Source organism: Poecile atricapillus, chromosome 1 (genome assembly GCF_030490865.1).
Source record: "Poecile atricapillus isolate bPoeAtr1 chromosome 1, bPoeAtr1.hap1, whole genome shotgun sequence".
NCBI classification, from domain to species: domain Eukaryota; kingdom Metazoa; phylum Chordata; class Aves; order Passeriformes; family Paridae; genus Poecile; species Poecile atricapillus.
In genome coordinates this window covers 49,673,456-49,697,850 of record NC_081249.1, presented here as the reverse complement: position 1 = coordinate 49,697,850, position 24,395 = coordinate 49,673,456, and the positions used below count along the sequence as shown (strand labels likewise).

The window sequence follows — 24,395 nt, the reverse complement described above, 5'->3', positions numbered from 1 at the left end:
CTTGGCAAGATACTACTTGTAGTGGGCTTTTAGATTCCAGATGGTGACTGTTGGAATTTAGAGTGATCAGTCTGCTTCTGGGAGGTATCATTACTGTGGGATCTATTTGGCTATTCTATGAGGATGAATTACTAAGCAAGTGGATTGAAGCTGAAAACTACAGAATGTTCTGCCTTGATGGGTGCTTTAACAGGCTTTCCAAGTTTGATAGCTGTGATTAATTTGTTTAGTTAAGAAAAACCAACTACTTTTCTTAAAAATAAGAGGTTTTTTTTTCTTTCAAGGAGATTAAACTTTTAAGAACTGTTAAGCAGCTTTCATTTTGATAATTCATTTCAAGTGTGCTAATTAGAGGGGTTGTAAATTTGCACTTAATCCTTCAGGCCAGGTTTTGGACCAGGTTCTGTTAATACTTCTGGATTGTGTGGCTCTATATCTCACTTTATTGCTACAGTAGAGCAAATAAATAGCTAAAGCAGTCTTATGGGTAGTTTTTTATGGATACTTCTGTGTAAAAAGTGTAGGTCTGTTTAAAATTACTTTGGTAGTAAGCAATAAGATCTGGGAATGGTTCCACAGAAGGAGTGTCTTGTTGGCTTCAAGGGTGGTTTGATTCTGGTCACGTGTTCAAGTACCATAATGAGGGCAATTAATGTAAGATTCCTTTAACAGTATTTCTCTTGAAGTTTATGGTGATGAAACTTACACCTTCTCAAATGACAGATATTTCATATCCAAAGCTGTCAAAAAAAAAATAAATATATATATAGGTCTTTACCTTAAAGCTTCATAGATCAGGTGTACTCTTTTCTGTGTGGCAGCTCCTGAACTGCAGATATTATTGAGAGTAGAATAGGTGACAGATACTCAAGAACCTCTTTATTCATAGGTCTTCTGCTGAGCATACACATCTATTTATAATATCTAGGATGTCTTAAGATGTGGAAAACAGAACCTGTTTTTTTGCAGAACTGTACACACTTCTAATCTGATCCTTATTTTATTGTTTTGTGCTGAGCCGTCTTAACATTTTCCCTTTTGTTTTTCATTTGGGGTTTTTTCCCTTCTTGTTTCTCTGATGCCTCCTTGAGCAGTTCATAAGATTTGAAACCCTGTAGTGCCACTCAACATTTCTGATACCCTCTTACAAAAAAACAAAACCACCCTCTCCCTTTGAAAAATTACAACCCTTTAAAAATATTAAAATGACAGACAGTTTGTGGGTCTGCATTAGCTGTCTAATCAACAGTGATCAAAAAAGCTAGGGAAATATTTGAGGAGGAAAAGGACCAATTTATAGAAGTGATCAGGATGAGATTCATATCTAACTTTTTTTTGTATTGCTGTTTTGCATTCCTTACTTTCAAAGCAATTGTAGTAACTGTTTGCAAGTAACAGATCAGAAAATCTGAGGGGAGCATTTTTTGATAACGGGAAAACATTAAATGAGACAGACTTCCAGGTCTAGAGTCTTTTACAGAGTAAATAATTTTTGAAATTTGAGTTGGGGAAGAAAGTAATTTTGTATCCTACTCCCTCATTTGCATTAGTAATAATAGTAAGTTGCTGTATAGTTGCCTGACAGAGAGAAAGGAGAGGAGGAAAATGCAAAGGCACACTTTGTATAGAAATAAGCCTGTAGAAATTGTTTAGCTCAATTAAACAATTACATGCTTCAGGGAAGTTATTCCAGGTATAAAATATTATCTGCAGTGATTCTTGAAATAAATGACCTTTTAATATGTGAATATAATAATGTGAGTAGAAGATACCTTTGTTCTGCTCTCATATTACTGGCATCTATATCCAGTACTTTTGCAATTGTGCTTCATTACAGCTCAATTCTACAGTAAGGAAAATGGCAAGCTATGTCACAGAAATCTTTTAAAAATATTAATTGGCCTTTGGGCAAGGAATTAGATCTGAAGAATAATTAGTATTCAATTTCTGCATTTCTCAAGGCTTTGACATGCTTATCTCCTGTTCAAGTGCTATTTTGGTAATAGTATCTGAAGTTTTAGCCAGCTATGTGTATCTGTGGCTGTTAAAATCGTTCTGGATTGTCAGGTTTCCTACAGTATCTTAATGGGCTTCCTAGCTCCCTGAAACACTGATCCTGTAGCCTTATAGGAGCTAATGCTGGCACAGAGGGGTTAGAGGCACACTTCTGGGAAGAGAGGAGAAAGTTTAACAGACTATACTTAGATCAGCTTTCGTGAACAGCAAATACTCAAATAATTGTGCTGTTAAGTGATTGGCAGGCTGTGCAACATCAAGGTACCACTACCTGCTGCCAATGGCTTTCCATATCCCTTTTTGATGTAAGTACAAGTGATAGAATGAACTTTTTATTATGTCATGTGGTACTTGTGGCATATGGAATCACTTTTGTGACGGAGGTGAAAGTTATTTTGGACAGGGGAGTTTTAGCAACATTTATGCATTGCTGCTTAGCAGAATGTGATTTGTGGTCTTTGGGAAGTTTTCTTGTTTAAGTGTTACTTCAGCTTGGCTCAAAATGACATTTCAATCAAGTAAATAAACAAAAGTGATATGGCCACTTGAAATGCCTATGCTGGGTATTGGTTATAGATTAGTAAGACTGTGTTGGATATTGGCTAGAGAGTAATAAGAGCTTTTGATTTTGTTCATGACCTAAATTCTTAGGACAAAATTAAGAGCTCTTACATTCATGTATTTTTCCTTTTCCTTAGCGGCTGATGAGAATGTCCATCTAAACAAATTAACCTACAGTGCTTAAGATTAGTTGTTAAGAAGAGGAAGATAAAAGAAAACAGAACTGCAGAGTAAAATATATCAGCTATTAAGGGAGGACACAGAAAACACTGCCTTTCTTCTGTAACTCCTCCTGTTTGGGTTATTTTAGTATACTTTGTACATCCATTTCCCAACTGACAGCTTTGGCTTCTAGAACTGTATGTTGAGCGAAATGAGGCTCAGAATTGAATGGACTGAGATGCAGCATCTGAGCTGCTACTTCAAATGGAAACAACATTCTTGCACCTCATTAGACCTTTATCAAAAATATTGATAAAAAAGTCAACCTTTGAAAATCAAAACTGGTGTTTATACTCAGAGAGTCAAAAATCACAAATAAGAACATGTGTCAGATGTTCACAAAAAGCTGAAATACTGGCACACGTCAGTGTGTTTACTTAGATACACTTTTTGTTCACAAGTATGATCAGGAATATTTTAACATGGATTGAAGTTGGCAGCCTCTAAAAACACTACCACAGCTTGATTTCTTTTTTAACTCAAAACATAACTGCAAACTTTAGTCTGTAAACTTGTTTCATATGCCTGGAGAACTATAATCTTGCTTGGAATGCACAAAGTTAGACTTTGATCACAGTAACAGTCGTTAACATTGGCAAGGGCTAAGTAGAATCAATGCACTCTGTTCCCAACTGCTGTAAAACTTGAACTTTCAAAGATCTCTGGTTCCCTGGGGCATTACAATTTATTGTTAGAGGAGAAACATAAAGAGCTTCCCTTTTGCTCCTGCCAAGAGCATATGGTGGGATTTTTTTCTTAAGTCACCCATATTCCTTGATGTTTCTTCTGAATAATCCATAGTCTTCTAAAGAAACATTTGCATCTTGAGAGAATATAAAATCAATTATATAAATGGTTCATACATGATTTTTAACTTAGCATTAGAGAACAAGCATATAATCTCTCCTGTAAAGGTGGTGAAGTTGCCTTAAAATTTTAGCTATGTTTCTTTTTCTTTTACAGTCTACAAAGTAAAAGTGTAAAAAAGAACCTTACTAGAATCATGTGAAATGTTTTGGAAATTGTGCTTGGTTAGACTGTAACTCTTTGCATTGCCATGTTATCTAATGTGTTAGTGTTTGAGACATGCATTAATCTGATTTCTGTACTGAGCAAATTGCTAATAAGGTATTAATATTGTAGAATTGTTATTCTGGATCTTATGCTTAACCATAAAATCTGCATGAAAGAATTCTGATTCCTAGGATGAAACATAAATATAGAGGATATTCGCACCCATAAAGCCACCCATGGATTTAAATAACAAGTTTATAAGAAATAAATAACACAAGTGAAAAAATGTTTCTACAGTTTTGCATCCAACATCTCTACCAATCAACTGCCATAAGTTTGTTTGTTTTTCTTTTTTTTTTAGTTTGTTTTTTTTTTGCATCTCTCCAATCCATAATGCTTCCTGTGCTGTTCTTGCACTATCTGTAAGAGATAGCAAGCAGCAGGGTATAGCCATGTATCATCAGGTGATGGCTGAGTTCACAGTCAGCCTCTTCCCTTACGCAGAAGAGAAGATGATTTGGCTCGCTCTCTTTTTTTTTTATTTTTTTTTTTTTTTACCATCATCAAACCACTAATTTGGAAGGAGAAAATGAAAAGAATTTACAATTCTTAAGACTTGCAACATTTTACCAGTATGGCTGAAGCTAGACAGTGGGCTAAAACTACTCAGAGAATTGATGTTGCATCAACTGACTTTGCTCAAGAAAGCACTCCAAAAATACAGTATTTGGTGTGCAACAGTGCTGTTCAATTTATTTTGGAAAAAAAAAATCTTGTGAAGGAAAAACTATTTGAAAAAAAATCTAGTTTATTTAGCTTTTGCAGAGCTCCCTAATCCTTGAAATTTTCTTTATTTTTGTGGTTCCACTTTTTTTTGATCACAGAACTCACCATTGTGATAATCTAGCTTGACTTTTGCCTAACATAGACCATAGAACTTAAAATTAAGTCTTCAGGGAGAGATAAATTACCACTAATTTTGGAAAGATTTTTTGGGGTGCTCTGATCTCACAATTTTTCTTATCTTTACCCATATGTCTAGCAAATACTCTTGGGATATTGTCCCAAGTATCCCAAAAGTAATACTCTTGGGATATTGTCCATTCTTAATCATGGGTTAAACTTACATGGGGAATACTGTAAATATTTTGTTACCAGCTGCAGAAGGACTAACTAAACTGACTGGTGCAGATGTTCATGTACTAGCAGATGTAGCCCAGTTTGGTCTGTAATCTCAGTCTAAATACATATTGATGTTGATAATTGTAATATTGGCAAAATGAGTAGGTCTGTGAGGACTGCAGTTTATGAAACTTAACTTCCTGAGAATTTGCATGTTGATCAGGCTTTTGTTGCATGTAAGGAATATCTAGTTAGGAACAAGCTTTTCTTGCAGTCGAAGTACACGAGACACTAGAAATGTCTCTAGTTCATGTGAATTCTGTGGTATATTGTTGGAGATGAGCTCATGAGGCATCTTATGCCTCTGTGGAATTCTTCCTTTGTCAGATTCCTCTCCATTGTCTGGCTGCTTATCTTTTTATAAAAACTTGAAGGAACTTAGTATCTCTCAAGATTTTACCACCACCAGCAACATAGGCTTGAAAGTCTATTGAGAAATTTAAAACTTTTGTGAAGGAAAGAGGAGGAAGAGGATTTTTTCAGACAGTGTGATACATAGATTTGATTTGCATATAAAAAAACCCAGTAATGATAATGACTAAGGAAGAAGAACACTTAGTTTCAACTGTAATACAGACCCTTTAAAATATTGTGTTTAATTCAATAACGAGCAAATATTTAAGAAAATATTCAAAAACCTTCAAAACCTCCAAAAGGTGGTGGGGAAAAGTGATTGATAGATACTAAGTACACCCTCTCTGAGAAAAATCTTGAAGCTGTTATAACCCTTACATTTCCCACTTGGGAAAAGCTGTACATTTTATTGTTGCTTCAACCTTCTCCCATCTCTGCTCCAGGGATTACTGTATGGGAACTATATAATGAACAGCATGTTGGGTAGAGTCCCCATATGCTTATGGAACAGTGCAACTGATGCAAAAAATATGCCAGGGCCTCTGATGCCAGGCTTGTGCCTAAGAAACAATGACCAGGACTGAAAGTATGGCATCTCCTTCTGTTTCCCAAGTTTCCAGACATGTTGTTATGCAGTTAAAGCTCATTTTATCTCTGTCCCAGTGCAGCTGGTGTTTCTTTCTACACAGTGACAACCTCAAAATGGAGGAAAGAAGAAAAGCCCTTGTCCCAGCACAGGGTATGAGCTGATAGGCAGGGACGCTTTCAAAGAGGAAGGTAGCATGGGCTTGAACTTTCTTCTGTGAGGATGTGCTGAACCTGAGTTTCCAGATAGATGAATTTTTGTAGCCTCTAGCAAGTTAATCAGTAATATTTATTTATTTTTAGAAATGGTCATGCAATACCAGATGCTGCTTTGCTCTGTCAGATCTTCAGTGCATTACATGTGGACTGAAATAATTTGCTGGATTGGGTTCCACAAACAAGATGAGCAAACAGTCCCCTGTTTCTAGAACTTGACAGGTTTGGGTGTGAACCAAGCCATAACCTCTTCAGCACTATCAAACTTAGGCACTTCTGGGTGTGTGCAAAAGCACAGCCCTTGGTGCCTGACAAACTTTGTATGTGATTCCTTTTAGATCTTAGATTTTAGTAACAGCTATATATAGGAGTAAGTTTTGGATTGGAACAGATGGTAATTGCCTGAATATTTTCTGGATCTACTCCATGAAGCTTTTAACTTCTTTATAATGTATTTTTTTGCATTTCAGACGATAAACTTCTTGTGCTTACTGGTTTATATGACAATAACATTAAATTCTGTTTCAGGGCTTTTGTTTTACCACTTCAGATATTTGACCTGTTATAATTTTCAGCACAGGAATATGCTCCTGTGATCTTTTCTTCTTGTGAAGTTAGACTAATTCTCTCTTTTCTGCACTTTCTAGCTGTTAATAAATTTTGTTTGAATAGTGTCTGAAGTTAGGGTTTGTCTTCCATATTTTAAATTAAATGTAAAACATATGACTGTATTCTTTATTTTGAGATGTGTATTTAACATTAATTTCATAGTAATATTGACATGTAGTTCTAATTTATTTCTTTTTTTTAATATTAATTTGAAAACAACTTCAGTTCACATGGCTTAATTTGTGCTTACTGTTACAACAATGCATAGAATTTTCTGGTTATTACAGCCTTCTTAATTATCCATAATCCAGTATTAAGTTTGCTTTTCCAGAATTCCTATGTACTCCCTGCTTAAATTCCACTCTTACAGATGCAAAAGTATATTTTCAATGGAGAGGAAGCTTCTCATTTTCTTAGTTGATCTCACTAGGGGACCCACTACTACAGGAAATAAAGGATAAAAAGATTCAATGAATGGAAGTAAAAATCAGGACAAATACTAACTAGAAATACTAAAATATTAGTGCCCTAAACGGCATTTTATGGTGTAAATTCACATTTGAGAGGCTGAAATCTTTTTTTGTCTTGTTAGATTCAGGCAAGGGGTATTTTTAATATTTTCTCATTATTTTAGCAATATTGGCCAGAAAACAAATAAGCGCAATAAAGAAGAATGGTAGAAGTATAGACTTGTGATAAAAATGCTAACCAAACTTAAAAAAAGCTCTCTAAAAAAATATTTCAGTATTGTTGTCATCACTGTACTGTTAAACAATTCTTAAATTTGGTATTGTTCAACATCTTATAAATGGTTTTGGAGTAATTATATGGGAGTCCTAAAAAAAATGGATTTTTTCTGGAGCAAAAGTATATAGTTTAATAGTGTCCAGTCAATGGAATGCATCAGAGTATCATACTCTCAGTAAGGTTTTTGATTTCTTTTTTTTTTTAACTATTTTTCACTAACAATATACCATAATTCAGATTCTTGGAAGACTTATCAATCCTGTCTGTCACGATGACAGCAGCTTACAAAATCGTAAAACATACAGGGGCCTCTTTCCTTTCATCGTGAACTGTCTAGTGAGCAAAGCTCTTAAATTTCTGCCTGGCAGAGGTTCCCGAATCTTATAGGCTCCTCCTTCCATTGGGAGGTCTGTGGACTATGAGAAATTCTAGAAGACATCTTTTGAAATTTTCTTAAGCAAGCTGAGAACAAATTGTTTTTAAAGCCATCTGATACGTTACCTAAATGTAAAATGTCTCATTTTAGATCAGTTCTTCAAGTGAAGAATATGAGAAAACCCCGGTCAGTAGTACAGATAAACTGTAATAGCCATTAAGCTCTTGCAAGTCTTTCTGTCATGTAGAAGTATTGTCATTGCTTAATTCCTTTTTATTCATGTTGTTCCATTTTTGGATTGGGGGTTTTCTAGTTTTGTCCTCTTTTATGAGGAGCTGCTGAGCGGTAGGGGGTGGATCAGATGCTTGAAATTAAAGGAAAAAACAAAACCATGACAAACCTATGGAAAACTGTTCTCTGGACATGTTATGAGACTTGGTAACATTCCATGATTGTCTTTGAGCTCTACAGTTTCTATGGTACTTGATGCTTACTCTTCATGGAGAATTCCTAACCCTATCTTCCTTCTTTAAGGTCAGCAATATGGGAGCAGGAAGAACCAATTCATTGTCCTACTCTAGACAGGAAAAAGAAAAAGAGAACTAAGATTAGTTGCTTCAAAAATAATAAATAATACAAAGAAACTGGCACTACAGTGACTTATTTTGACTAATAAGAGTGAAAATATTTTTTTTCAGAGAAGTTATCTAATGCTTGGTTTTCACAGCTCCTATTGGAGCCATTCCACTGAAAGCGTAATTTGGGACATGCCTTAAGGACCTGCAGTTTCTCTTTTGGCTGCCTTAACCTGGCCGGTCTCAGGGCAGATAAGTGGGGTGTTAGTGATGAATTACTGTGTTAGCTTGTGGGTCTCTGCAGGGATTGGTTCTATGACCTGCACTGTTAACCAGTCTGTCAGTGACATGGAAGACAATGGCAGGGTGACCGGATTGCAGCCTTCCAAGTACCCAAAGGGAGCCTGCAAGAGAGCTGGAGAGAGACTGTGCAAGGACATGTAGTGACAGGGCAAGGGCAATGGCTTCAAACTGAAAGACGGTGGGCTTAGATTAGACATTAGGAAGAAATTCCTTACTGTGAGGGTGGTGAGGCAGTGGAAAAGGTTCCCCAGAGAAGTTGTGGGTGACTCATTGCATGGAAGGGCCCAAGGCCAGTTTGGGTAGGGCTCTGAGCAACCCGGTGTAATGGAAGGTGTCCCTGACCATGGTGAGAATTGTAACTAAATTATCTTTAAGATGGGCCCTTCCAATCCAAACCACTCCATGATACTGTGATTAAAATACACCCCAAAACCTACAGGTGGTGGAAAAAGATAAAGAGATAGTAAAGCACAAGACATCAACACAGGACAATCTGGATCGCCCTTTAGATTAGCTTCAAACAAAGGAGTGTTTTTCTGAGGCCAAATAAAAGCTGTGTAATTAGCACAAAAGATTAACTTCATTTCTTGACAGAAGGCAAGGGGTTCTCTGAAAGGCTCTAAATAACATTGGAAATTTTTATATAATCCAAGGTAATAGTGGATGAAATGCTGAAGATGACCTCCTGGTTTGGCATGATGGCCAGATGAATAATGTAATCTATTGTTCATGTTATATCATCACTGAACAGGACTAAAAATATTGTATTTTCATTCATTATGAATTTTAATAAACTGTGTGAATATGCTACTTATTGTCTCTGTAGCTATAGATAGGACTGAATTTTTTATTCTGATTTTTTTCAGTAGTAAAAAAAAATGTTAAGCTTGAACGGTTGTTTTTGTTTTATGGGTATGCTTTGATCCAAGCAAAACTTGAATCTGTTTGGTCCTGTGGCCTGTGTGGGACAGAAGATCTAAACTAAATCATCACAATGGTCCTTTCTGGTGTTAATATATTTACTATAACTTTGTCAGTTGGAGCTGAGAGTCATTTTTAATACTTCTATGGTCTTTCTTCTAATAGTAACAATTTGAATGGTTTAACATAGTCCTACTGCTTCCACGGATACTAAAGGGATCCTGAGTGTTAATGGCAGTACTGCCACTGGCCTGCTATTTTAGAAGAATAGGTGAAAAACTTAGGAAGTTGCATACCTCACCACGGTAAGCTTCCCTTTTCCTTTGCTTTCCTTTTATGTTAGACATGGAACAGTAAAGAAACTCTGGGTTCTGTTACCATAGTTACTTGATTCATCTTAAATCCCAGAGTAGCACAATCTAGCTTTCCCAAATTGCCAAAGAACTGTTGTTCACAGCTTTTGTAGCTGTAGACAAAACTGATTCTTTCTCTGTTCTTAACTATTTCTTCCATTAAATGATGCTTAAATCCCCTCCCTCCTCACTTTTCAACACTCTGTCTCTTGAATGAGTCAGTTAATCTGTGTTCATATGTGAAGTTCCCTGGGTGTGAATAACCTCTAGCTTGTCTGACTATAAACTTCAGATTTGAACATTGTCTTTGCTTATTTGCAGTGTTCTTTTGTCTTCTCATTCAAATTCAACACATTCTTGATTATTATCTGTGTGAATTGAGCAGTTAAAGGACAGTATACTCAGTAGTGGACGCTTTTGCTATTTGCTGCAGTTGCAGGGATGCTATTTCAAGTTTAAGTGGGCTAAGTATGTTCTTTTTTAATGTTTATGTAGTCGTCATCGTCCTCGCTGTCTTCACCACCATGCTCATCGCAGCCTCAGGTTAGCCACAGCAGAACGAAGGCCTCACCCTTGTGTCACTCTGCCTCCCTCTCCTGGGCCAAACGTAATCATGTAGGTCCTGCAAAGGCTCCCAGTCCGTCAATCCGTCTGCGTCGGTGGCGGCCCTTGATACGCCTTCCATCTGTCGGGCTTCATTCTGTTGTAAGTGTAGTCCATCTTCAGTCTTTTCTTACTCTGACACCACTGGTCTTCTGCCATGTAGCTTCAGTCTTCAAGGCATCATGTTTTGTTGCAGTCTTTTCTCAACCATTCTTAGGATTTCTTTCTTCCTGGTTTATTTTTCTGCTTTCCACCATGTCAGACAGCAAAAGGACATCATTCCATGCTTTGCTTCCCAGGTATTTTTGATTCCATACATAAGCCAAATCATTCTCAAAGCATAGAAGAAGTTTGCCTTTCATGAACTGGCACTTTTTTTTGCCATAGGCTCCACATCCAGCCTCTTTTTTTCTCTCATCTTCATGATCTTTCATTTGGATCTGCTAAACCAAGGGGCTTCTAATATTTTTGCCACATGGCATTATTCCTTCTGTGTTTGAGACCTGGTTTTAAGTTCTCATATTCTAAACCTAGTCTCCTTTTCTTTTAATAACTCTTGGTTAATGGTCCCTGGGTATTTCAGTAATGATAAAATGTTTCCTTTAATCCCAGGGGGCTGGTTACTTTCTGACTTGACATCTTGTTTCTTCATCTAGTTTGTGGACAAAGATTGTAGTTGAAAGGGAGGATGTCCCAATAAGAAAAGCTTGTCGTCAAACGCTTCATTTTTTTCCCTTCTTTACTCATAGACCACAAATGTATCTTAAAAATCTGAAAAAAAAGTTATATGTACAGAGTAGCCAATATTTCTAAATGGGGAAACACCAAACTGAAAGAGTCTTTTAATGCTATTTCATCCTGCTTTTAAGGAGTGATCACACTTCTAGTGCATACATGAATAAAAAATAAATCTTGGTATGTGGAAGTTAATGGTCTTAAATGCAAAATTAGGACATTGATTTTGTTTTTATCATTCTTTGATACCGATCACATTTCACCTGTGTTCCTGGAAATTCCTCTTTGAGATATGTGAATTTTTTACAGAGGTGAAATAACTACGCTGACCGTGGTCCAGATAATTTTCTTTTTCATTCAGATGTGTCTTTGCACATGTGGAAATCCTTGATGTTTTACTGCTATTAAAAACTAGTGTCAAATGCTTCCACTTCTTTATAGCTTTTCTATTTTTATCCTGCTAAATATCTCAAGATGAGGCCTTTTCTCAGACTGCTTTCTCTTCATTTGAATAGTAATTGCTTTTATTAAGTATCTAGATCTCATATAATATTCAGAACTATGTAACATTCTTGATATTATCATTTAGAGCTAGTTAAATAGTTTGGGATCTCAGGAGACATGAAGTTAAGCAGACGTAAATTCTTCCAAAATCATGCTTTTTTACCCTTCATTTGTTTCACTGACATTGACAAACATCTGACATTTTACCTGGGGATTTTATTGTTTAGCAAACCTTGGAAAATACTGTGTCATATTTCTATAATTTGAAACTGGGATCTTGTTTGAGTTTGACTTATCTATGCTTGTTGTTAAGAAAAGACTTGTGCTTGAGTGTGCCTGCCTAGAACAAAAGCATTAATTGAACATGAGTTTACTTCAACAGTAAATAAACAATGACTTATCTAGAGATGGACATTACAGCATAACCTGTTGTCACTGTAGCAGAAAACCAAGCTGAGAGTTTTATTAACTTCAGAACATGGCCAAAACCAAGTTCTCATCTATTAGTACTAAGCATTTGCTTTAAAAATGTTCAGAAAATTAGTTTAGCTTTCAATAAAACTCTATTTGGCAAAACAGAAACTTGCTGCTAAAAGGTTTTAAATTCTTATGCCTTAATTCCCGTGATGTCCCGTCTTCATCCAACAGATTAAAATTGCAAGGCCTATACACAAAGATTTATCAGTGAATACTGTATTGTCTGATATGTATTGGTAACTAATGTTGTTCTCATCTTTACACTTTTGTATAATATGCCTTACAAGAAAATTAAGAACACACAACCTAATTGTAGATTAGTTTAGTATGCAAGAAACCAGACAGCATTTTTCGCATTAAAGCTGTCTCAGTTGGCTCGGTAAAATTTGAATGACAAGGTAGTATTTAATGTCCTGTCAACAAGTAGTATTAGTACTGCTCTGATACTCTGCTACATGTACAAAGAAGCTGAACTGCTCAGTGTTGCATGAGGCCAGTGCATGAGAAAGGCATGAGCATTTTAGTACTGCTTTTATTAAGAAATCTATACTCTTGAATTTAAGGGGGCGGGGGGGAGGACGGGACATCCTGTATTTTGTGTTTAAAATAGAGTTGAACTTTCTTGTAGTTCTAAGTACTCGTTTCTACTACTAAAACATTGTCAGACAGAAAAAAGACTATTTCAAAATTTAGAGCAAAAGTTTTGTTGCTGGGAGACTTTTTTCTAGGCTCCTTAAACAAAAGCATTTTTCCTAGTTGAAAACTTTGCTTGACTTCAATGGTGGTTGATCTTGGCTGGACACCAGATGCCCACCAGGCTGCTCTGTCACTCCCCTCCTTTGCAGGCCAGGGCGGGGAGAAAATAAGAGAAAAAAATTCCTATGTCAAGATAAAGGCAGTTCAGTAAAGCAAAAGCTTCACGTGAAAGCAGGGGAAAACAAAAGATTTATTCTGTACTTCCCATCAGCAGGGGATGTCCGGACACTTCTTGGGAAGCCAGTCTTCAGTATGTGTAGTGGTTGAACAGGAAGACTAATTTTGCAGTAACTAATGCCTGCCCCTTTTTCGTCCTCCTCTCTCTTAGCTTTAATTGCTGAGCAGACCTCATATGGTACAGAATATGCCTTTGGTCAATTTGAGTTGACTGTCCTGGCTGTGTCCCCTCTTAAGATCTTGCCCACCTCCATCCTACTGCTGGAGGAGTTGGAGAGAGGGCACCAATGCAGTGCCAGCACTGCTCAGCAGTGGCCAAAGCACTGGGGTGTTATCAGCAGCTTTCCAGCTACCAATGCAGAGCTCAGCACTGGGAGGGCTGCTCTGGGGAAGCTCCATCTCACACAGATCCAGTACATCTTTTTAGACTAGGTCTCCAGATGAGTTAAAAACATTTAATAGGAGGGGAAAATAATTGAAAATACTGTCCTGAAATGTTCTGTACAAATCTGATAAATTGCAGCAGATATGGCAAGCTTTTTAAGATAAGCTAACAGCATGCTTGTTTAGTAATGCTGACTTTCCCTTAGTCCTTGTCATTTTCTATTCCAGCTCATCTATTCTTTTAGTATCTCTGCTGGCCTTAGGTTTTGCTGCCTTTTATATGTCAAACTCACTGCAGTATATTGGTTATGAATAGAGATGTCACTGTTTTGTGAGAAAAAGGGAGAAATACCCTTGCTAAAAACTTGTGACCATCATTCCAATGGTATTTGTTTTAGTTGCAGTACTTCAACGGAGACCCAACTGCCTTTCAGAGTATATTTGCCTAAGCACATCCCATGCTGCAAAACAGAAGTTACAGATGTCTGATCTACTCAACAGCAATTGCATCACTTTTTCCCTTTTACTTCAGAATTTACTGAATCTAAACCATGCCTAGAATTCTTCTATTTTGGCTTTTTTGGTTTTTCTTTGTCTTTTTGTAATTCCTTCTGAGTGAATTTGTATTGATAAACCTCTAAGGTTTTTTCTTCTCTTAAAACAGTAGCTTCTTTTGTGATGATCTTTCAATTGGATGTATCTGAATTTTTTTATTCCTGAAGGTTTTGCAAAATTGTCTCTTCCCTACAAGTCTTCAGTACTCTTCCATAACCTGACAGACTCCTGATCCAGTTTCTTGAGTTAACACCAAGTGGTGTTTCTTTTCCTTTCCCAGTCACTACCTGTAAAGCATTCTACTTAACTGGTTTGTGAGGCTTCTTGCTTTCCTTCTTCTTTTCAAAAGCAAGTGTAAGGGAATAATAAAATACAACATGTAGTTGGAAGACATTGCCTGAAAACTGTCATGTATCACTGAATCTGCTTTGATAATGTGGTCTTTCATGAGAAAGATGGACATTACAGCATAACCTTTTCCCAGACTGCTTTCTCTTTCTTAAGCAGGGTATGGAGAGGCTTGTTCAGTGGAATCATGAGAGTGAGACAATTTTTTTTTCCCCATTTGTAACTTTGTCCGAGAAATGAAGGTTTTGAGAAAAGAAACCAGTTGTACATAAATTTGACAAACAGTTTTGTCTTGACTTAGCAACGTTTGAAGATCAAAGGATTTCAAATGCATGAAAGTGGAATACCTGCCTTTAGATTGGGATAATTGTCTAACTACATTGCAAGATAAACTGTGCAGGTAATGAAATATACTTTATTAGACAGGCTGATATGATTGGGTGATATGGGGTGGACCACTGAGTTTCTGAAGTTTAGTGCAACAACTAGAAAGACTGGTTTAGCTCTTGAGGAGAGGGCAGCATGCAGAGGTGTAAGGTAAAACAAAGGGAATTTTTTAGTACAAGAAGGCATAGGAAGGGGTATCATTTATATTGTAAAAACTTAGGAAATTTTAGTTACAGATTTGAAATCTGCTAGTGAAGAGAAGAAATGCAGATTCCCGTTTCAATAACATTAACTAATGGGTATTGACCTGAGACAAGTCAATTCAAATTGATTTCTCACAAAGGTCAGCACTTGTTTATTATTCAATTTGAATGTCCAGGTTAGCAAAGAAGGCAGTCAAATCCTCTGAAAAACTGGCACTATGATATTTAAGTGCTTTTAATGTGGTATCCAAAATTAGAGAGCAGACAACCTTGGCTGTCTCTTTTTGTGTGTGTGACTGAGTATTCATGAAGATATTCTGTATTATTATTGCATGTTACCTTAATTCCTTGGGGAAAAGTTACATTTGAGATTATGTTCTCAGAACCATCACTCTGAGCACTAAACTTCTTGTATTTTTCTTCTTTAAATCAGTTTAGAGTCTTCTGATTTTTATTTTTCAGCATGTTTTTGGTTTGGAGAAATAAATTGGAAAAATTATGTCTACTGACCCAAATTACCAAAACATACTACTTATACTGTGATTGCAACCATAATATAAGCTTTGTAAGCTACTCAAGATGCTGGTATTCATTCTCTTTGTCTCTTTTCTGGATAGGAGAGAGGTATAAATTTCCTACATGCAGCATGACAGCTCTTCAGAAGACTTCAAAAATGAGTCTTGAATCCCATAGTTTAGTTTAGTTAATCCTGGCTAGACAATCACATTATTTAAACTCCCATGCCTTTCTCCTTGTGGTTCATGCATACATGTGGTCCATCAAATGTGCTTTTTCCTTTTGCACACTGACTGGTCTTTTAAATGAAAAAATCTAGAGGAACAGATCATCTCAGCACTTGATTGATGTCTCTGTTACTGTGGTCTTTGACAAGAAGAGTAATAAAGAGACAATCCTTTGTAACCATTGTAAGCAATATTACCTTGTGATGAATGTGCAGGCAGACTTCTTAAAGCTATGCTCCTTGTCCGTTTAAGCATTGACATAGGCACTTCATTAGAAATTTGAAAACTCGGCCAAAGGTGTAGCTTTTCGAGGAGACCACAAAAGATCTCTCCCTGGAGCTGATATTCCCTCTTTTTTCCATTCCTTGAAATGTAAAGTCTTCTGGTTCAAGAGTTCGAATTTCTAAGGCTTCCCAGTGAAGTGGAAATTGGCCTGCCTAGGCTTTTCATATGGTGACTGTGTGCTTGCACACATATGGATGTGTTGGATTTTTTTTCCCTAAGGAGGTGAGGGGTGGATGGATTTTGAATCAGATTCATCACATTGGGAAAGATTAATCCAGTTACTTGTTTGCTTAAGTTATAAGCAACAGATTTTTGTAATACAAAATTCTAGGTCATCATGACTATTCAGACCCTCCTGTTTCTCTGTGCTTACGATTATGAAAATATTTTTCTGTCACAAATTATTGAAATCCTAATTTTTCTAGAAATGTTAACATCAGCTTTACTGCTATCTAGATTAGATGAAAAGAAATCTCAATGGAAGGAGACTGCCTACATTAGAACATACGGTAGAAAACTTAATAATGGCATGGCACTTTCATTCTCTCTGAGGCTGGGGAATTAAAAATGTAAAAACACAACATTTCTCACGGTTTATGGCGATAGCACAATGAAAGCATGTTATTTAGATTAGTCACATACAAAAACTCAGCAGGATTCTATAGGAGTCTGTCTCTAAGTAAACTTTATGAAAAGTCAATCATGCTTTTTTTGATGGCTTCCTTATTCATCTTCTTCCTATATATAGACTCAGCATTCCAAGCATGCCAGTGGTGTCTCTCTAGAGAAAGGGTATTTATTAGAATTTGACAAAGAACATAATACCCAAAATGGTCAAAAGGGCAACTGTGTTTCTAAATGTGGTCAAAATCAACTCCTGAACACCTCAAAGTCATCTGAAGTAGTGGTGTACTCCCCTGCTTCATGTCAGCTTGAGTCCAGGTAGAGTATGTTCAGATGTAAGATTTAAATTGTTAAGCCGCTTCCTTCCTAAAGTGACACTAACTGGCAGTGGTCTTTCCCCTAGCCCTGAAATTTCTTAAACCCAAATTTCTTATTTGAAAGGTTTAATTGATAAGTGAACAGCTGTAAAGTGATATGTCTATGAAGGGAATTAGGTGACAATGTGGGATTTGACAAGCATGCTCAGCCTAGCCTACCTGTACACTTTTGTAGCGCTACAGTTTAGATGTCTATAAAACATTGGGTGATCAATAGCAATAGCAACAAGGTGCCATTGGATGTTGCCTACTGTCTTGTGTGGTTTTATGGAAACCTGTGGTCCTTTGAAGTTGGCAGCCGGGGTAGTCGAGTTCTTGGTGCTGTTTGGCCTTCTGTGAAACAAAACTATCAGAGGCCATTTCACATAGACTGCTTGAATTTCTGGTGGAAAGATCCTCTTGTCCCTTTGATAGATGCCTCATCTTCAGTGGCCACAATGCCTTTTCTCCATTCTAGGCTCCCTGAAACAGTGGTGAAACAGGGTATTTGGTTCTTTCACACTTCTAACTGGTTATGGAGATAAATCTTAAATGAGAGTGAGGGGAAGTTGTGTGGGTTTTTGTCTTTTTTTTTTTTTTTTCTCATTTTTGAGCTTGCTACACAGAATTTCTGTAAGCTGTTGGCGGTTCCTCCACAGTGCTGCATTCTTTGGCCTTCTTGATGTATTTGAATGACTGTGGTGACTTAATGTCCTTCACTCTGTTGTTCTGGTTGTTTGCCAAATTTTTTCAATTTATATAATCTTTTAAAGTCTTTTCTCAGGACCATCATCAAAAAGGAAATTTTGAACCCAATCTTTAAAAGATGATACGACTTTGAGGTTCTACAACTTATTGTACACACTAATCTGTTTCTAGCAAGTTTTTACATTTTTGGAGTCTTTTAGAAAATTAATGTAAGTCTAGCAGTAATTAAAAGATTAAAGAAAATTACATGAAATACATTTTCACACAAGTCAGATTCTTGATAGTGAAGAAAACCTGAAGTCGTTTTTCCCATTTGCTCAAAGCAGTACAATCTTAAATTGTGGATCAAAAGTTCACATGCAGACTGGACAGACTGATAAGGAATTAACGCCATCAATTGCTATTGAACACAACAGTGGCAACAGAGCTTTTGGCTCAGAAGTGATGATAGATCTTTTGGCTCACAGGTTCAAACACCACTGCTCAGTGGGTGCTGGGAACATGTGTTGGTGGAGCACCATGCTGTGCATGCCCACGAACTTCTGCAAAAGCTTTTGCTGCTTGCTGTAGTTGCCAGCACAGTAGATCTTTACTAGCTGTAGATCTTTACTAACTGTAACCATTCTTTGTGATTTCATTTGGTGCTGTCACTGTACTTCAGTCCTTACTGGGTATGATGAGTATGATGCCCCTTTGAAAATTCAGTCTGGGCGCCTCTAAGTTACTATCTTTCCTCCCCACCTGTTTGTTTTGACTGCCTATGAAGAGGAAACTGGTTAACTGGGTTTGACTTATGAGGAAAAAATTATTTTGACCAAGTGAATATTTTCAGTTCTAAAATATCACAAGTTCAGAATTGAGTCCTGCATCGCTTTGTTATGGGAGATAGGTTAGTGAAAAATTTGTTATTTATCTGGAAGTCTATTTTGGATGTTTATGTATTTGAGGTGATTTTACTTTTAATTCAGTAATGAAAAATAGAGCTTTTATGTAGAGCTATAATTGGAAATAGTTCCAGATACTTTACTGTATGGATTCTTACTGATATATGCATTGCAGACAGTTTCTTTGTATTCCAAAATGTTCCACACTTGACTGATGCCATTCTGTATAGATCCAGAATGTGATTCCCAATCATGATTTCTTTGGTCCAGGTGCTTTGCATATTATGATGATACGTCCTCATTAATCATATAACAATAAGAGTTTTAGTAAACACAATTTCTTTTTGTCTTGTTTTGTCTTCCAGGCACCGAGTATAGATGAAAAAGTAGATCTTCACTTTATTGCATTAGTTAATGTAGGTGGCCATCTCTATGAATTGGGTAAGAACACTTTTTATCCACTCTCTCCATTTGTTAGAAACAAATGCAAGTAGTGATGCTGTTAACTGTCCAAGGTTCAGGGATATTTCTTGATGTTATGTAGGGCTTAGGTTCTTTTCAACTGCATCTGAGGGGTCTGTGCATTTCTTTCAAAGAACTCTGCAGCCTACTTCCTGTTGGGGTAGGGTTTTTTTTGGTGGTGTTTCTTTGTTTTGCTTTGGGTGGTTTTGGTTTTTTGTGGTTTGGTTTTGTTTTGTTCTCTGTCCCTCAACTCCATCATATTAAGATAAAATGGTACAGAATACTAGACTGCTTTCAAATTTCTATGGGCATTTATAAGGACAGGAAGCAAGAAAAATGAATAAACACTCAAAATTTCACAGGACATTTGTTATATTTATATTCCTGAACTTGTGGAAGTGTTAAATAGTAACTGTGTGCCACTTCAGATATGTTACCTATATTATTAAGTGATACTGTTTAAACTCAAAGTATTTAATCAGGGTACTAAGAGATATTAATATTCTGCATCTCATTTGTAATAGTCTGGTCATTTTTTCCTCTACTTTTCGTGGTTAATAGACAGTTAACTGTGCAACGTTAGTCCTTATTTTTTAAAATACAGCTTATTTTTCCCTCTTCAGGTTGTGTAGCACTTAGTTTTGCTTAGATATTCTCTAATGACTCCAGTCTTAAATATGTTGCTGGGAAACTAGGTTTTCCAGCAGGCTCTTCAGAAAACCAGCAAGCAGATCAGCATTTAAAAACTGCAAGTCACTGATCTTTCCTAACATAATTTTTTGCAGTATTTTATGGTGATAAGATTTTCGTCTTTTGAAAATCATCATGTAATTAATCAATGCTCTTAACTCTTAACAGGTGATAAGTAATCACAGCATGAGGCATAAGCAATATATAAGAAGTGCTTATGTAATATTAAGTTGATCCAGGGGGTATTCCCAGGGATAAGTTAGAACCAATAGGCACACATTTTTGTATTTTATGATGCTGTGTATGTGTCAGTGGACTGGTTCAAAAAGGTAAGTTCTGTAGGATGCAATAAATATTTTATGGATCTAAATTTCAAGGCACAAGGGATGACTTACACTTTTTTCGGTTGTGTGCTACTATTTCAGTAACACATGTTCATTGTTGATTAATTTATGCCGCTTATAAAGCAGACTACGTTCTATGATGACCATGTTTACCTGTTTTCTGTAGGTATGATGAGGGAGAAACCCCATTTGAATTTTTCCTTGAAATAAAAAGTTAGGAGAGACATTTAGCTCTGCTGTACAGTGGAATGTCAATAGTGTTATTTCTTTTGTTCTTAAAATAACTTCTCTCTGTACCAGCGGAAGGAAGCAAAAAAAACCCAACTTAAAAGTAGGAAAATGGAAGTTTTTCCAACTCATTGGAAGAAGGTTATTCAATTGACTCACTGGCTTCAGACAGTGTGGGCAGCAAGGGGGGTTTGGCATGCTAAGGAAGCACATGGATATTAAATGTATATGATGTTTTTGTCATAGAAAACACATTATTTATAGGCACATGAAATTAAAATGTTATTCTGCCAATATGGACATAAAAAAAAACCCCAAATTAAGGTAAACTTAGCTTGTAACAGTGCAGGGTATTCAGTTCTGTTTCCCTGGTATTTTCTGAGGGTTTTGCTTTTTATCTTCCGTTGGTGAACAACATCTTGTTCATATAAATCCAAAAGTTTTCTAACATGAAATCTATTTTTAGTTATGGAAAATGTAGTTTGGAAGTATTGTCAACTTTGGTGGCATCTTTGGGGAGGGCAAAGCCTTTTACATGGAAGACAGAGCCAAAAGTGATTTTGGTTTAGCAAATAATTAGGATACACTGACATTTATATGGATGAAATTATTTTTTAAATGCTGAAATGCAAGCATTATTCTATTTGAAATGCAAGGAAAAAAAAAACTATAAAAAAAATAACTGTAGCAACCCTGTTTAAATGCTGTGAAAGCTCCTAATACTTAGAGCTGTTTGGTTTGTTTTCTGATTTTAAATGGGAGAAACATTTTCAGTGATGCCAGACACTTCAGTAAATGGTGGGTTTGCTACTCTGGTCTGTTTTGGAGTTCCTGTTTACAGCTGTCTGTCTGCGTAAATCCATCAAGGGTAGCTGAAAATTTTCTACTCTACTTGAAAAACCATACCAGCATTAAAACAACAGTAACTTACAGCTTTGAAGTTTTCAAATTAAATATTGAAAAATATTTCAATGTTTTGATTGGATTATTTTTTAAAAGCAACAGACTGTATATAATGATACTCATAGAAGCAGTCAGCAGTGGAGAGATCAGGGAGCAGCTAGCTGCATATGTGAACTTTATGAAAAATGAGATAGCATTTTTGAAAGTGAAGTACAAAAAATCTGTTTCAATAGTTTTAACTGGAAAAACAAAGCTTTAATAATTTTATAAATGTGTTATTCAATCCCACTTTGTCTTTCAACAGATGGGCGCAAACCATTTCCAATAAACCATGGGGAAACCAGCGACGATTCTTTTTTAGAGGTAGGGATAGAGAACCTTCTTAAATGTTGTTTTACAAAATTCTTGCTGTATTTCCACAAAATGTATAAAACAGATATATGGAAATACCTATACAAGTCTAGCTATATTTATAGCTGGATGAGCAATAGAGCGAGTGGGATGGTTCGGCAAAATTAGGTTTGAAAAGAGATACTTTGGAACACTTCCATTGTGGGTCTGGATGTCAAAGTATCATAGCGTAAATGGGTTGATTATAACACAAGATTGAACTGACTTATCTTCTGTGCTTAGATTTTCATATACTCCTGGTCCTTTCAATTAGTACATCTAACAAGAAGTTAGTAGATTGAAAACTTAAAAATTTTGATTCTTTTTCCTTTGGTTTATATTTTGATAGTTGTCATGCTAGACAGAAGTTGATTTTCTTTCTGATCCTTGCTAATAATCATTCTTCACCACTTTCACAGCTTCTTTTGGGTGCTTCTTTGTGTCATGAGCTGAGAAATGAATTGGAAAGGGATACACTGAGTTGGGAGGATAAACTGTCATCCCCACAGAATGATGCAAAGTTGAAGTTGAGAGAAGGCAGTGCATAGATCTGAGTTTTATGATATCAAGACTGGATTAGCATTACAAAAGGAAGAAACCAGAGAAACTAAAACAAAAAAAATCCCAAAAGATTTTTATAGTTTAGAAGCACAGACTAATATCTGTAAAGTTTGCAAACAGTTTGTGTTTGCTTGGACAGGGGAAGAAATTGGATAAATCTTTCCTTGTTCCTTATGTGTCTTTTTCCTGGTTTTGCTGATAACATGTGTTCTCCAGATTGCACCCTAAAGCTAGATGAAGGAATTACTTAAAATCTTTCAATTGCCCCACCCAGCTTAGATTCATCTTGAAACAAAGGAAAAATTTCTGAAGGCAGCAGTACTAGCTAAGGCAAACTTCAGAGGTGCATTTAGAAAGTCAGACAAGCAACACATCTGCTGCATAAAGTAATGTTCAGTCACAAAAAATCATCATTGCTAAGGCCCTTCATAAAACTTTTGCTCTTTTAGGCTGCCCATATGAGCACTGTAAGTAATCTTTAGTAGTGGTAACTCACACCTGAAATACAGTTTATGTAGATTTGTCTATTTCATTTACTATTTAGTAAACCTTTATGGAAAAATCCATTTTGAGCATAGTTTGGATAAAGCATATCTTCAAATTTCAGTTGTGTTTTGTTTGGTTTTTTATAACAAATATGATTTATACTGTTTTTCATTTTGGGTTTCTTTGTACTTTTTTCCCCCTAGGATGCAATAGAAGTTTGCAAGAAATTCATGGAACGTGACCCTGAAGAATTAAGATTTAATGCAATTGCACTGTCCGCAGCTTAAAAGCCTTTTCCAGTGAGGCAATTCTATTGCAATGTATTGTAAGAATAAAACTGTTGCCATATGTTAATAGTACAAATTTTGATACTTCCCTAACATCTTGACTAATTGTAGCATATGTGGAATAAACTTTGCATTTGTCCTTGCTATATTTTGCTGCTTGTTCCTACAGCAACTTTCGGTATTTCTATACAGGCATGCATTTTGTGCAAGATTTCTATGTGGTGGGTTTTTTCCCTTCCACCCCCTTAAGAGTTTTGGGAATTTCTGTCTGTGATATTTCCTCGTAATAATGATGAACTGCTTCAGAGCAGGATTATCATTTGTATCATGCACAGGTAACATTCTGAGTGGAGTATGCATGTGGTATGGTAATGGCTGAAAACTTGGAGTACAAGGTTATCTCCATCTTTTATTTATAATGGTGCAAGAATATTATAAGAACTTCTCCAGGTGATTCAAGTGACAAAGATGTTTTTTCAGTGCATTATTTATAAATAAATATATGGAAGTAAATAGGCAGAAAAAGGACTATTCTTACTGTTGGTGAGCGCTAACATTTTAAAATTATCTTAATGTTTACATTTTGAATAAAACTTCACTTTGTTTCTCAAGTCTAATAATGTTAATAAATTGTCAAAAAACTTTAGTTAAGCCAATGTTTGCTATTTGTATATGTGGAAAAATGATGTGGATTTTTTCCCTTGAAAAGGCACATTAAGTAATTCAAATGGTAGGACTGTGTAGGGCACACACAGGTGAATACAGTAATGTGAAGTACCTCACCTAACTTAAATAAATTATAGAAAAGTGATGATTGTTGTAATGAAGTTTTGTTTAGTAGCAACAAAACTGACTAGAGATTTTAAGGCAGTCATGAAGGTAATACACTTTTGTCCTCTGTAGGAGTATCTATTATAAGTTTGTCAGGTGTCATTACTGAATGCTGTTTGATAGCCTTCCCCTGTGCCATCCCTCCCACTCCCCCTACTGATCTTAAGGTACTGTTGACCAATTTCTATACCTGAATTAGTAACATTGTGATTGTTTTGAGTTTGATTTTCTTGTTTGGTTTTGGTTTTGAGTTCGGTTTTTTAGCTAAGCAATCTTAATGCATCAGGATTCTTGTGAAGATTGGTTTGGGTTAATGTGCATGTTTTTGACATTACAGAAAAAAATATTCCTTATTCACTCCTTTGAAATGGAATAATTTAAGTTTGCTTCAAATCAAACCCTCTGTCAAAGGAAACTGAACCTTCCACGTCCCAGAGGGTGCCTTCATTC

The 24,395-nt window shown here is 36.2% G+C and overlaps 1 protein-coding gene across 1 annotated transcript in view; it reads left to right on the top strand.

Annotated features, from left to right (window-relative positions):
- Positions 1-23,731, top strand: part of UCHL3 (ubiquitin C-terminal hydrolase L3) — a 41,921-nt gene extending 18,190 nt beyond the window's left edge. Inside the window, exons 7-9 of the mRNA XM_058828401.1 lie at positions 19,129-19,204; positions 21,695-21,753; positions 23,031-23,731. Coding sequence (XP_058684384.1) covers positions 19,129-19,204; positions 21,695-21,753; positions 23,031-23,114 — 219 coding nt within the window. The 3' untranslated portion in view covers positions 23,115-23,731. The remainder of the gene's footprint in view (positions 1-19,128; positions 19,205-21,694; positions 21,754-23,030) is intronic.
- The last annotated feature ends 664 nt before the right edge of the window (positions 23,732-24,395 follow it).